Source organism: Thermobia domestica, chromosome 5 (assembly GCF_964235325.1).
Source record: "Thermobia domestica chromosome 5, izTheDome1.hap1.1, whole genome shotgun sequence".
NCBI classification, from domain to species: domain Eukaryota; kingdom Metazoa; phylum Arthropoda; class Insecta; order Zygentoma; family Lepismatidae; genus Thermobia; species Thermobia domestica.
The window spans coordinates 277,488,611-277,502,680 of record NC_137458.1 but is presented as its reverse complement, the minus strand read 5'-3'; the positions used below and the strand labels follow the sequence as shown (position 1 = coordinate 277,502,680).

General features: G+C 35.3%; 1 protein-coding gene across 3 annotated transcripts in view; it reads left to right on the top strand.

The window, feature by feature from the left end:
- LOC145686642 (phospholipid-transporting ATPase ABCA3-like) overlaps positions 1-14,070 on the top strand; it is a 274,059-nt gene that overhangs the window by 34,046 nt on the left and 225,943 nt on the right. For 2 of the 3 annotated variants that reach the window (XM_081760117.1, XM_081760119.1), the window contains exons 5-6: positions 2,051-2,227; positions 7,736-7,902. The exons of the other annotated variant lie outside the window; for it this stretch is intronic. In XM_081760117.1, coding sequence (XP_081616243.1) covers positions 2,051-2,227; positions 7,736-7,902 — 344 coding nt within the window. The remainder of the gene's footprint in view (positions 1-2,050; positions 2,228-7,735; positions 7,903-14,070) is intronic. 3 annotated transcript variants of the gene reach the window in all.

The window sequence follows — 14,070 nt, the reverse complement described above, 5'->3', positions numbered from 1 at the left end:
GGTGATTAGCAATATCTACAAGGGCTGGAATATGTACACTTATGTCCAAAATGATTGTCGCATATCTATAATTGTCTTCTTGTAAGAATATAATTTGATAATGATTTTGCAGGGTACCGTTAATACTGATACTATGTGTATAATCGGGAAATGTATATTTGTGGTAAATTTCGTAGGAAAAGAATTATAAATACGAAAATTAGAATGAGTAAAACAAAATGTTGCTAAATGGACAAGAAAGTTTTATTTTTGTTTTATTGTTCTTATTTACTGCTCTTTTGACTTGAAATTTGCCACATGCATGTCTTTGTCTATTATACATATACTAACATTACAAGGAATACCGTGCGAACTCGTTATCAAATTATATTCCTGCAACAACATATTTTTAGACATGCAACAATAATTTTGGACATGAGTGTACAACCATTTCTGTTGTTGCGAGCCGCAGAAGATATAAAAGAGGAGAATCTCCAAGGTAGCTTCTGAAGCGATTCTTCGCATTTTTCATGGTGAAAAACGCTCTTTCACACAAATGAGTACTACCAAATATTGACAGTATTTTCCGATAAAACTCACAAAAGTTAGGAAAACGTTCGTTAGATCTACTTCTAATCTACTTCTTTCTTTGTCCTTATCTGAAAGATAGGATTAGCTTGAAAGTCATAAAGTTCGAGCTGCTAGTTTGGGTGGAAATAGATTTGTAAATAATGCAATGTCGTTTTTGTTTGTCAAAATCTGAGAATCTTGTAGTAAATTCTTTCATAATAGTCGTGATGTTTTTACAGAACTCAGAAAAATCAAATTCTTCCATTTCAAAATCTAATGTCAGACGACTGAAACTTGGAAAGTGTGCTAAATTTTTTATCTTCTAGGCAGGGTTCGGTGAAGAAAAGGTCTGCTTTACAAAGCAAGATCAGATGTATTGGTTTGGTTTAATGTATTGAAGTAATCTGCCTCTCCACAACGATGCCTTGCCTGTAGTTACTTTACCGACCCTAGAGTTGCTGTGGATGCCCGCGCCATTTTGTTGTTCAGAAGCGCTAAATGGATGCCTTATTTCGAAAGAGAGTGGAAACATTAAAAGAATAAATAAATATAAATGAAAATATTATCAGTAATAAAATATAGTAAATCGTGAGAACTTTGTGGGCCGCAGAAAATGGTTTGGCGGGCCGCATGCGGCCCGCGGGCCGCCATTTCGACAGCTCTGTTCTAGATGTTATAATTTATGTTCCGTGCCATTTAACAAAACTTCATTCTGTGCTCAGTTGGTAACACTGCATTACATATGATGTTATTGAGCATGTTTCTGGGTACAATATTTGCTTACTATACTGTTGTGTAAATGTCATTTTGATTACTTTAGTCATTTTCAAGTTCTTTCTGCGTCAGTGTATTTTTCGCATTGTTATTTTCACATGATTCTAAATCCTTCTTTCATCTGTATCTTCTGTGTTTCTGGTTGTAGGCCCGTAAAACTTTGGATTTCTCACTTTTCTTGACTCCTCTATCGATTGTGCATTGTTTGATTGGGCAATGCTACTATCAATAAAAGATGTCAGTATGTCCATTATACGCATGCACTTTTTTTTTTTTTTTTTTTTTTTTTTTTTGCATAGGTCTACCTTCGTAAACCGGAAACCTATCTTTAACGGAAATTTTTTGTTAGTCTCGTTGGATTCCGTTAAAGACAGGTTTCACTGTACATAATTTACATTAATAAAAGTTATTTCTTTGTTTTATAATGTTTATCCATTTCTCTTAATAAATTGTCAGTTTTGTTTCAAAACAGTAGCTTTTCATAATAGATTAATTTTCCCATGCTCTTAAAGTTAGCTATTACATGTCATATTAACTTTCACAACAGTAGACAATATAGTGAGAATTGTCATTTTAAATATTAATTCTAGTCAATTAATTATGAAGTTAATCTTAACCGTTATTTTTTCTGCCATTATTTTTTTATTTCATTAATTGTTTCAATGATTAAGATGATTTCTATATGTTTAGTTAACTTCCTAATATGATGAACATCTCTATTTTTCAGCTCTTGTTGCTCAAGTAATTTTAACGATAGTATGGGTTATATCACTGATAGTGGCTGTTGGATATCTACCAGTGAGATATATGTATTTCACATATGGCCAGAAAGTAGCTACTTGTTTAGTGCCAACATGTTGTTTACATATAGCATATAAGATTATTGAGATGTCAGAAACTTTAGGTGAGGTTTGTAGAGCTAAAGGTATTTTAGCGTTATTAATCTTACATTTGTAATGCTGAGAGATGAGAATATACAAACAAACTAATGTAGTTCACATATAGTGAAACTATTGCACTGAGCAGCAAATTTCTAATCTTTTTCGCTTTCCTAAATTATTTCAACTAATTTATTTATTTTATTTATTTATTTATTCAACACAACAGGCTATAGGCTCAGTTACAGTGTTGTTCCTTAGAAATACATTTGCCCACAGTTATATATATTAACAAGATTATATATTTATACATTTCATTATCACATATATGTTTTTAAGTCTATTCTTATATACTGTCTCCTACATTCCAAAAACGTCTATAACAAATATCCTTTCAATTATAATGTAGGAAGCACTCATCCTTCATATAGGAGACTTAGCGAGGATATTTGTTCTTGCCTTTTTGCAATAAAGTGTACTGCTATTTCCCACACGGGTTTTACCTGACGGGACATGCAATTGAGTCTTCGAAGTAAGATTGGGACAGTCAATTTTACCATGTATGTTATTAATGTAGGAGTTTTTGTGCTGATTGTAGTGCTGTGACTGAAATTGCTGTGCTAGTTTCCAAATTCGAGTAATATAACATTAACCCTTTTGGGATTAGCAGGTTACAGAAAATTGCTCATTGTGCATACATGTTACCTGCCAGGCAAATTTCGGATTCTGGGTGATTTCGCTTCAAATTTTCAATTTTTTATTTTTCGTCTTTTTGTGTCGTTTTAATATCATTTTCGCAGCTTTTAAAGTTTTCAGTGTTGTTTCCGATGTTTCGAAACATTTTTTAGCCGTGTATACTTTAGTAGTATACACGTGACCGAGGAAGGTCCATAGTTCATTCCAAGCCACGTGTATACTAAAGTATACACGCATAATTTCGTTCACTGTTATTCTACGTTTTCGTTTTGTTCTTCTGTTCCAGTGGCCACATTTCAGCAGAATATAATGTATATTATAATTTTCAGGTGTTTCATGTTACAAAAAGGTGCCGTGTGTTTTGTGTTACAAAAAGTATGGAAAAAGTGGTCAGCTAATAAATGACAAACTGAAGCGTGAACCCAAGTTGTGACCTACTGTGATACCTGCCCTGAGAGTCCATACTTAAGTAGAGACTGTTTTAATCAGTTTTGTTAGACTTGCCATATTTCTTTCCAATAACATTGAATATTTCAATTCAGGAACTATTTATTTGTTTGAGATTTGGAACACTTGCTTGCAATTTATTTTATGAGCTATTGCGATACCTGCCCTAAGAGTCCATACTTGTGTAGAGACTGTTTTAATCTACTCCATTAGACTTGTGATTTTCTTTCTAATTACATTGTATTTTGCAAAATCATGAAATCTTTTCTTCCTTTTTCAGGTTGATATGTGCTTTCTTTATGTATTTCAATTGAGGATATAAGTTAATGTTTTATCTACTGTAATAAAACAAAACATTATAATATAATATATTATATTATATTATATTAATATATTATTAATATATTATTAATATATTATATTATTATATTATATAATATATTATATTATATATCTTTCAAAGAAAATGTTAAGAAACGTTCCCATATGTCAGTATGTTAGTTGTGCTTACTGTTTCTTCTTCAAATTCTAGATATACAGATTGTATCAACAAGCAGATTTCAAAAACTAAGAGCAAATAAAAGAAAATTATGCAACTGGATCCAAAACTTCACCCCTCATTCCCCAAAAATAAAACCGTAAACATAATAAAATAAAAGATACTGAGCCCACATCTGATGTGTCTCCTAATAACAAAGTAGGATGTGCAATGGTTAATAACACACATGACGAATCTAGCGCATGTATACTTAAGTATACACCTGAACTGTAGTTACTTACGCCATGTGTATACTTAACTATACACGTGGCAGTCAACGTGTTAAAAAATAGTAACTCTACCGGGATTAGTCTATGACCTTTATTCTTGCAATAATACTCAATAGTACTTCGTTGAAATTTAAAAATACGAGTTTTTTTTTTTTTCGTGTCTCATAGTATTTTGGAGACACTACCCAGTAACTATGCATGTAATGGGAAAGGAAATTAGCAAATGGTGGAGAAAGAAATGAAAAATAAAATGATATATTTATAGTACAAGTTCTTTATAATAGTCTCAGAAAACAATCTTAACGAATAGTACCTTTTTGCGAGCAAATTCCTGTACAACACGAACATTGATAGCTTCAACAATAGTTGACCCTAGAACTGTGACTAGTTCAAAATGAAAAAATGAAATCTTTAAGTTTTACGTTCCACGGTTATGCCGGTTAGGCTAAAGGAGACGGTGATGATGAGAGATGAGTGAAAGGGTGGAATGAAGAAAGTGGGAGGAAACGGGAGAACCCCGAGAAAACCCACGCACACGGTGTTTGTCCACCACAAAGTTCACTTGGCGGGGGCTGGGATCGAACCCAGGACCCCAAGCACCAGAGGTGAACGCTCTACCACTGAGCAACCGCGGCCCCTGTGACTAGTTCAGTGTACAAGGGAATTAACTCCTCTTTTTTGGTAAGGGGGGGGGGGCATTTTGGAGATATTTCATCTTTAAGATCTCTATCTGAAGCTCCTTTCAGAGTTAAAAGATTCGTGTCTAGCTTTGTAAATAATTCTCATAATTAAAAAAAAAAACTTAAAAAACTTAAGCATACGTTACAAATTTTATGTCTCTTTATTCCACAATTTTTATAGTTATACTTGATTCTCTTGTTCTCTGAACACTCCAAATGTAGAAGGTTTATATAATCTTATATATATATATATATATATATATATATATATATATATATATATATATATATATAAGATTATATGAACCTTCTTCATTATATGAATTATATATAATGTAAGGTTCCGCATGTCTACACGTCATGCAATAACCACGTGTGTGAACTACATGTGTTAATAATAAATAAAAACAAACAGACGACGGTCCCGAAGAGGAGTCGATCACCATCGCCAACAGTCGGAAGGACGAGAATCAACGAAGGAAACCGACAATACAGGATAAAAGGGAACTGCACGCCTCGACCAACATCAATCTTCCCGGATTGATCGAAACACCTAAAACCCCTCTCACGACGCTCGGTCACCGAGAGGTACTCATCCTTATACCCACGACGCTTGGTCATTGGGTTCCTTTCCTCTTTCTCACAACGCACGGTAACCGAGAGTACCTCATCTCAAAGCCCACGACGCTTGGTCACCGGGCTCTATCTTAATCTTACCTAAAATATTAGAGAAATTACTTATTATAATTTGTGTACATAAAAGACTTTTATTATAAAAAGGTGAAGAGAAAGTACAAATCCCGAGTACATTTTATTGCTCTACCCAAGAAATTATACAATATGGTTTTCTGGCGTTATGCAACGGTATGAACTCAACTGAACTAAACGAAACTAAATTGAAACCTTGAGACCATCCTTCCTCGTGCGTAACACTTATGCGATAATTTTTTATTTTTTTAAGCCATTCGTAGATAGTCTGTTGCGACAAAACACTGTTCCCGTATTGTGTCGAAAGTCTTTGCTGGATTGCGGCCCCTGATACACCTTCCGACCACAGAAACCGGATCACTGGTCGTTGTTCCTCTTTGGCGCAAACTTTTAATGGAGTGGCCATGATCTATCTGCAACAAAAGAAAGACAAATGGAGGAATTAGGATCAAACTTTCTTAGCATGAGCACAACAGAAAAACAATAAAATAAATTAGGACAGAGGTCAGTACAAACAGGTACGTAGCCAGGATTTCGTGAAGGGGGGGGGGAGATCCGTGACATTCATTCATTCATTCTTTTATTCATCCATGTCATACATTATTGGTCAGAGACCAGTACATAGGACTTGTCAAATAATAATAAGACATTTCAATATAATTGATATTACATTATTTTACAAACTATCACCCAAGTATTCATTAATATGATAATACATTTTCTTACACAAAAAATTAAATAGTTCATTTTTGAAATTCCGTATGTTTTTGATATCCTTCAAATAACTTGGGAGCTTATTAAACAACTTAGCGGACATAGGAAGAACACTTCTTTTGGTGCACGCATAGTTTTGGTATGCTGTGAATATGTTATTCTTTTGTCGTGTGTTGTATGAATGTATATCGTCAACATGAAGAAAAGTACTTTCATTTCTCTTTACATATATGTTACTTTTGTATATATACAGACAAGGCACAATTAAAATTTTATTTGACTGAAAGACCCTTTTGCATGAGGACCTTGGTGATAGATTAAAAATAGATCTTATTGCCTTTTTTCTGTAGACGAAAAGTAGTAAAACTGAAATAGGAGGCTCCCCAGAAAATTATTCCATAATTTAACAAGGATTGAAACTTACCATAGTACAATACTACTGTGGTCATGAAATACTTTGATCATCATACCAGGGACTCGATCATTCTAAACTATTTTACTGGAATATATATTGGTTCGTTTAGCCAGGATTTCGTAACGGGGGGAGGGGGGCGTGACATGAAATTCTGAAGGCCCACGAGCTCGATTAATCTAAACTACTTTACTATGGTTTGTTAGGACAATAAAATGAGGTATGAGGTTGGTAAGTATTTCAACAACAAACTATGAAGAAATCTCGAGTACAATATTTACGTCCTTCCTCTGTTTATTCAAATATAACAATTTTCCTTTCATTATGACCTCAACTATTATAAAAAGTACATATTCACTATTATAAAACGTACATACTCAATAATGTCTTGTAAAATATTTTACAATATCTGCGTTCCTTTCTCTGCTGAATCAAATGTTAACAGAACTTTCTTTCCACATAAATTTTTGTTTTTATTATTCCGTCAACTACTGTCTGTTCCAAATGACAGGTTAAAGGAGCAGTAGAAAATTGTTTTTGAACTAACATGTTTGATACTGCAACGATGAAATGACGAAAAATTATGATAAAAAATGTCCACGCTGTTACAGAATGGCACTATGCTTTCCGAAGCTTGAAAATCTCCCTGACTAGAAATTCTGAAAAATCGGTAACTTTTCTAGAAATTTCAAATTCCCTGACTCTTCCAGGATATCTCGCTCACTTCGCTACCATGTATTGAAAGTACTACAAATCTCCTCATAAAAAGAGTAACCAAAAGCTTCCTGTAGTTTATTTTTAACTCTGATTCTTCTTTTTCTCGTTTCATTTTGTTTCATCCTTATTTTTTTCATTTCTGGTCTCGAAGGGGGGAACCCCCCGGACCCCCCTTTATCTACGTGCCTGAGTATGAACAATGTAAAAAAGTTATAGCTATATTGCGGATAATTTTTTACTTTCCCTCGTAAAACCGCGCTTCTGCGTCATTCATCGTATCGAGGAGTTAGAAACAACTAGTTTAGAATATTAGAGCATCTCTAATTCCTTTCTTTACTGCAGCCCTGTATTAATTCATTTACTTTATTTACTTATTTAGTTATTTATTTTAGGCTACGGTGTCCAGTGGGATGAAGCACTCAAGATTAACAAGGATAACCCAAACATAGGATTGACGTTTGTGATGTTCCTTGCAAATATATTTTTATATTTTCTAATTACCATTTTTATGAGTACTGTGTTCACTGGAGATGAAGGGTTTTGGTGTCTTGTATGTAAGGTACTTGGCATTTATCCTCTTATAATTACTTATAGTCCATCTAGCTTTTAGAAAGTAGCAAAACGGAAGTGATGTTTAATATAACGTTATACAGCGCGACCATGACACATTGTTATAATGGTAGAAGCAGTACGGTTCAAGGAAGAAGAAAAAGACATTAAAAACAAACGAACACTGATAGGTGACTCAAAATTGATAATAATAATAAAATTGTCAACACAACGGATCTGTTTCAAGGTTGATTTTTTTTTTTTGTTTTTGTTTTTGTTATTGACAATCAACAAAATGACATCACAAAATTCATCGAATTCCTCGCACAAATCAAAGGCCAATGAATAGCAACTGTATTAAACTGCAGAGCTTCACCGAGAAAGAATGAGGTTACTCCGTGGGTGATTCAGAAAGTATTGCCTCCAAGCCCACTACTTGGCAAATAGTACTGCAAACATTCTGAATTGTTTATCATTAAGGCACTGATGTTTAAGGTATAGAAAAGGTATAGAATGTCACTTGGTTCACCTTCCTATTTCTTCTCGTTCCAGAGTAGTGGAGCAATCCATGGAATTCGGTGGGGACGTCCGGTTGAAACAGCGGGGTGTTATTGAATTTCTGACTGCGGAAAGTTGTGCGCCAGGAACATTCATGGATACGCCATTATAGTCTGAAGGAAATCCATCGAAACTAAAAATTTCAGTATGTCTAATGTTTCTCGGTGGCTTTTACCTAATTTGAGAGTGCTGAATCTGAATCTGCTGGGTGTACAAATGTACACCTTGAGTGTTTCGAGTAATTCAAGATGGCGGCTGTAAAATTGATAGGAATATTTTTGTATATTTTATCAAGATGGGTATCAAATCGTTTTTTGGGTTGCAGATTCCAATAATAATGTCAAAAATGTTATGAAATTGATACAAATCGAGGTATTCAATAAGGCACCCAATATGGCGGCCGTAAAATTGACAAGAATATTTTTGGAGTATTATATCGACATAGGTATCGAATTATATGTTTTTTGGGTTGCAGATTTCAATAGTTACTTCAAAAACCTTATGAAATTTATAGAAATCAATATATTCAATATGGAATATTCAGATTCGCAACCCTCGAGCTAGGTACATACTTAGAACAATATCTGATACATTGAAATTTTGGATTGGGTGTTGATACTTTTTCCGTCACCGCAGCTCACCTTGTTTGCGCTCCAGAACATTTTTTCCACATTTTGGGCTTCTCTATATTTATTTACAAAACCATTCCTTTCTGTGTGCAAAAGAAAACAAAAGCACAAGCTTAGGTTTGAAGATTTTCTTATATTTTTTTCCTAGACGTTTTCTTAATCAAGAATTATGTTGCTGGCCACATTAATGCGAAATATGTACATTTACAATACAAAATGAAGATGTTTCTATGTTACTCCGCAACAAAATAATAAATATCACAGATCAGTCACTTGTCAATCTTCGTCAGAAGAAGTATCCATGTTTTCGTCTTCTAGATTCCTAGTATTTTGACGTGTGAAGATATTCTGGCATCTTTTAGAGGCTTCACAATTGCAGAAGTCAGTGCAGCTATTATGATTTGCCACACAGTCACAACGTCCTTTACACATGTTTTCAGAAGAACAGCAGCAACTCACCATCTTCAAGATGTCTTTCGGTTCCATCACAGTTCCTGGTGGTACAGTAACTGGTTCCAATGTTTTGTTCAACTCATCACGATACCACCCAAAATTTGTCGGATCCATGTCTGGTGGGTCTGGCTTATCTGCTTGTTTCCAAATACAAGCCTGGAAATGAGCTCTTTTTACATTTTCAGAGAAGGCCTCCGTAGTTGGTGGCAAGCTCTTCAATTTCGGGATATGTACGGCAGACTTCTTTGACAATTTCTTCAGCCAGACATCTCTTCTGACATCAGACATTGTAGAGCCAGTTATCCTACTACCATAGCAAGAAGCTCCTGAATCACTCAGTTGCCTCCTGAATCACATCTTCAAGTAGTGATGTCTTATTTCCAAGCTTTTGAAGCTCCTTCCCACTTTGTAGTACTTTCATTGCCTTCTGCTTTCCAATGCCGTAAAGAGTAGGAACTGTATCGCAGCCAGAAAGAGAATGAAGTGCTAGTAAGTTTGAAACAATATCACGGTATTTGGACACAGACAATCCAATGTCAATAACTCTATGAATTTGAGTTGCCTCCATAAAAATGTTACAAGTAAGTTTTTGTGTGTGGTAGTGGTGCATCAGGAGGAGAAGAACATCCGTGTCATCACTAATTACATTTACTGTACAATTTCTGTCCAGCTGATTGGCTACCATCACTACTTGTTTGATAATTATGACATCAGCCTCTTCGTGAGTGTTTTTCATATCTGGACGTTCCTTGATACAATCAGCAGTTATTTCTGTTGTAACATCTTCTGGTCCAGTGATGAATAGGCTTTTGGTGGAATCTGATGGCAACCTTTCTGTCATTAGATACTTGCAGATCAGCTGTACTAGTTGTACCTTATTCTTCGTAACATTCAGCACAACTTGTTGGGAGGGCAAGGACGTGTTGAAAGACAATTTATGATACCTGCTACATGTTGATCCTGTTCTGACGCTTCTTATTCCTCCTTTGATGCTGTACTCCTTATATTAGTCAAATACCAGGTACACGTTGCATTTGTTCAATTTTTCAAGCACATATGACCGATACAATTTTATGAAGTCAAGAACAGTTCCGTTAGATGGCCAGTTGATCACCCACAAAACAGCACAACCATCAAGTATGATAGCATCATCGTGCTTGTACGTGCTTGTACGATAGACTTCTCTACCTGTAATATTTGTTTCAGTTTTGACTTACTTTTGCAGAACCTGGGAGTGCCATATTCATCAAACAAAGATGTGAGAACAACGGCAAGCTCATATGAAATCACTCTTTTAGCATCAATATCTCTTGTAGATGTGAGACACATTGCACGCGTGTACAAGACTTCTGTGTCAATGACACCAATACTAGCTGTTCTTTTGGCGTCATCGCAGGAAACATTACGAACCGTTGTTTAGATTGGATCGTGAAAACCAGTTGGTAGTTTTTCTTCGTAAGAACACAACGCCTTCTCACCTATCTCAACAGCATTATCAACATTCACTTTCTGGGAACAAATTTTCCCTGTCACAATATTCACAATAGTTTTTGGGTGATTATCGGTCTTCAGAGGATCTATACGAAACAGCTTTTCCTTTAACTTAATTCGATCTGCAGCATCTCCTTTTACTCAAGATGGCATTCCTTCCTTATGCTTAGTTATTTCCATATCTTGTCCAGCATCTCTCATGACATAAATGTCGTTTACTAAACGACTGTAGGTGTGAAGGCTGAAAGTCCATCGCTTCACTGCTGATGGATTTAGTGTAAGTCCGATTATTCCTCCTGGTCCATGGCCATAACGCATAAATATATTCTCAATGAACATGCCTGACCATATAGCATTCCAGATACCTGGTTTGTGACGCAGAACATGTTCGCCTTTCATAAATCGTTTTAGTATTTCACTTTGAAGTATCTCTTATTTTGTTTCTGAGATATTTTTCCTAAATTCTATGAAAATGCAGCCATCTGTGAGCACAAAATTAAGATTTTACGGTTTATTATTACTCATGTCAGTAAATATTTTTTTTTTCAAAAATAGGTTTAAGAAATGACAACATAAACTTCTTTTGCAACCACTATATTGGGCGCCATATTGAATATCTCGATTTGTATCAATTTCATAACATTTTTGGCTTTATTATTGGAATCTGCAACCCAATAAACATATAATTTGATACCCATCTTGATAAAATATACAAAAATATTTCTGTCACTTTTACAGCCGCCATCTTGAATTACTCAAAATGCTCAAGGTGTACATTTGTACACCCGGCAGATTGAGATTCAGCACCCTCAAATGAGCTAAAAACCGCTGAAAAACATTAGACATACTGAAATTTTTGGTTTGGTCCAAAAGTAGGGTTTTTCCTCCAGACTATTACGACCCGGAAACGAAACGTCAGTCGATGGAGTACCGCCACACGCCCTTTCCTCCGCCAAAAAATTCAAAGTTGTCCTATCTGCTGGCAAAGTGTTGTTGGCATTCTTCCTCATCCTGTCTATAGTCCGGATCTTGCGCCCCGCGACTTTTGGTTCTTCCCCAAACTTAAGGATCACCTTAAGGGCTAACGATACAGTTTGACACGAAGGTAAAAGCAGCAGTTCGGCAATGATGTCGCCAGCAGACAATTATTCGCCGATGACATAAAAAAAAAAAAGTCTTGTTTTGCGTTGACGTAAGTGTGTTGCCCATAATGAAGACTATGTTGAAAAATTATGCCACTATTTGTAGCTGACATTACAAGCTTTCCACTGATACCTGTATCTCTGCCATCTGTCAAATACAAATAAAGATATCACCTTGAAGGCTTTGCTTTTTGAACCACCCTCGTATTTTCATGTTGTTATTCTCATAGTCATTCTTAATTTCATCGTTTACCTACTGCAAATATGACCTGAAAAATTTTTCGATATCTTTTAATTTGAGTGCAGGTAATCTTACAATCGTGTGGCTTGCATTTTCTCGTGTTATCAGCTGCAGTTAAGGTTGAACTACACAGAGCATAAAGTCATATACGTAAATACTTCTATAAATAACTACAAAATGAAGTTCCACTTGTTCTACGAATAGAAGCAAGAGTCATATTTTAAACAAATGCTTATATATGCACATATAGTATATAAGTTTTGAAAGTAACTCATCGTCTATTCATAAGAACGTAGTCGCTAACGCTCTCGCCTTCGGTGCAAGCAGTCCCGGGTTCGATTCCCGGTGGGGTCACTCGGTCTAAAAAATGTAATACGCTTTTTCAGGCCAGCCACCCTGAATGAGGTTTTCCTGGGTTTTCCTCATTCACACCAGGTAAATGCCGGGGTGGTACCTAACTTATAGGTCCCAGGCCGCTTCCTTACTTTCCCAATCCTTCCTTCCTTCCATTTCCCCGGATTGTGTGGTCGCCGAGGGACGTCATCCCTCAAATCGTGACGGGCTAAATGGCCTTAGATGCCGAAAGCCCAGAAATCTAAATCCTAAATCCCGTCTATTCATAGAGAAAAGCGCATTAATTTCTACTGTGAACGTTGCTATAACGTATTTTACGTACTTCTGTTTTAGTATCTTGTAAGACTGAGGCAGAATTTAGAGACGAAAATAATTACTTCAGAAAGTTTGTAATTTTTGTTTCGTTTGTACATTATGTTTAAATAATAGGTTAAACTGGAGTTTGTTTTTGAATTAACTAAGGGACTAACATATTGAAAGACAAGTATCTCTGCCTGTTCTTAGTTCAATAAGATGTTGGGTAAAATTAAAGTAAAAGGCAAGCGTTTTCTATCTATTTCCTTTCTTTTCCACAAAATACAGAGTTTTATTTACCAAATTACAAAGAAGTAAATCCCCACGTTAAGCGGGTTTGCATACCGAGGCTCCTAACTATGAAAACATTTACGATCACTCCAACCCCAATCATTTCACAGATTCAACCTGTCGTATATAAGTTATTAGGACGTAGAATTGAATGTAGTTTATACGAAAAAGATTTTTATGCATTGCAAGCCCTGTAACGCCCAAATATTCACAACAAACTTATAGTTGTATCGACATATACAAAAAAAAAAAAAAAAAAAAAAGTGGAGCAGGAAACCACTTTACACAAAAGTCTAAAGAAGCTCAGTGAAGACGTACGAACTGGGGTCCCGGGTTCGATTCCCGGTGGGAGAGCCTTTGTGATTTTAACTGTCCTCGATATTTCTGTGTCCGTGTCCCTGTCGCTCTAGGTAATTGGAGAAAGCAAGTTATAAATGAGTAAAGCAAGTAAAATTAGTAATAAGTAGTTCAAGTAAGTTACTGAAACACGTTCAGAGAGTCAGCTGACAAAAAAAAAAAAAAAAAAAAAAAAAAAAAAAAAAAAAAAAAAAACTGGTCGAGCGGTTTGGGGCAATAGTCTGTCAATCATAAGTTTATGTGTTCAAACCCTGTAGGAAGTATTCGTTTTTTTTTTCTTTCTTAAAAATGTGTTCCTATTTTCATCAGAGGACTGAGAACATTTCTTTGAATAAATCTTTGACAACTACTTTTTCCTCAAATTCGAT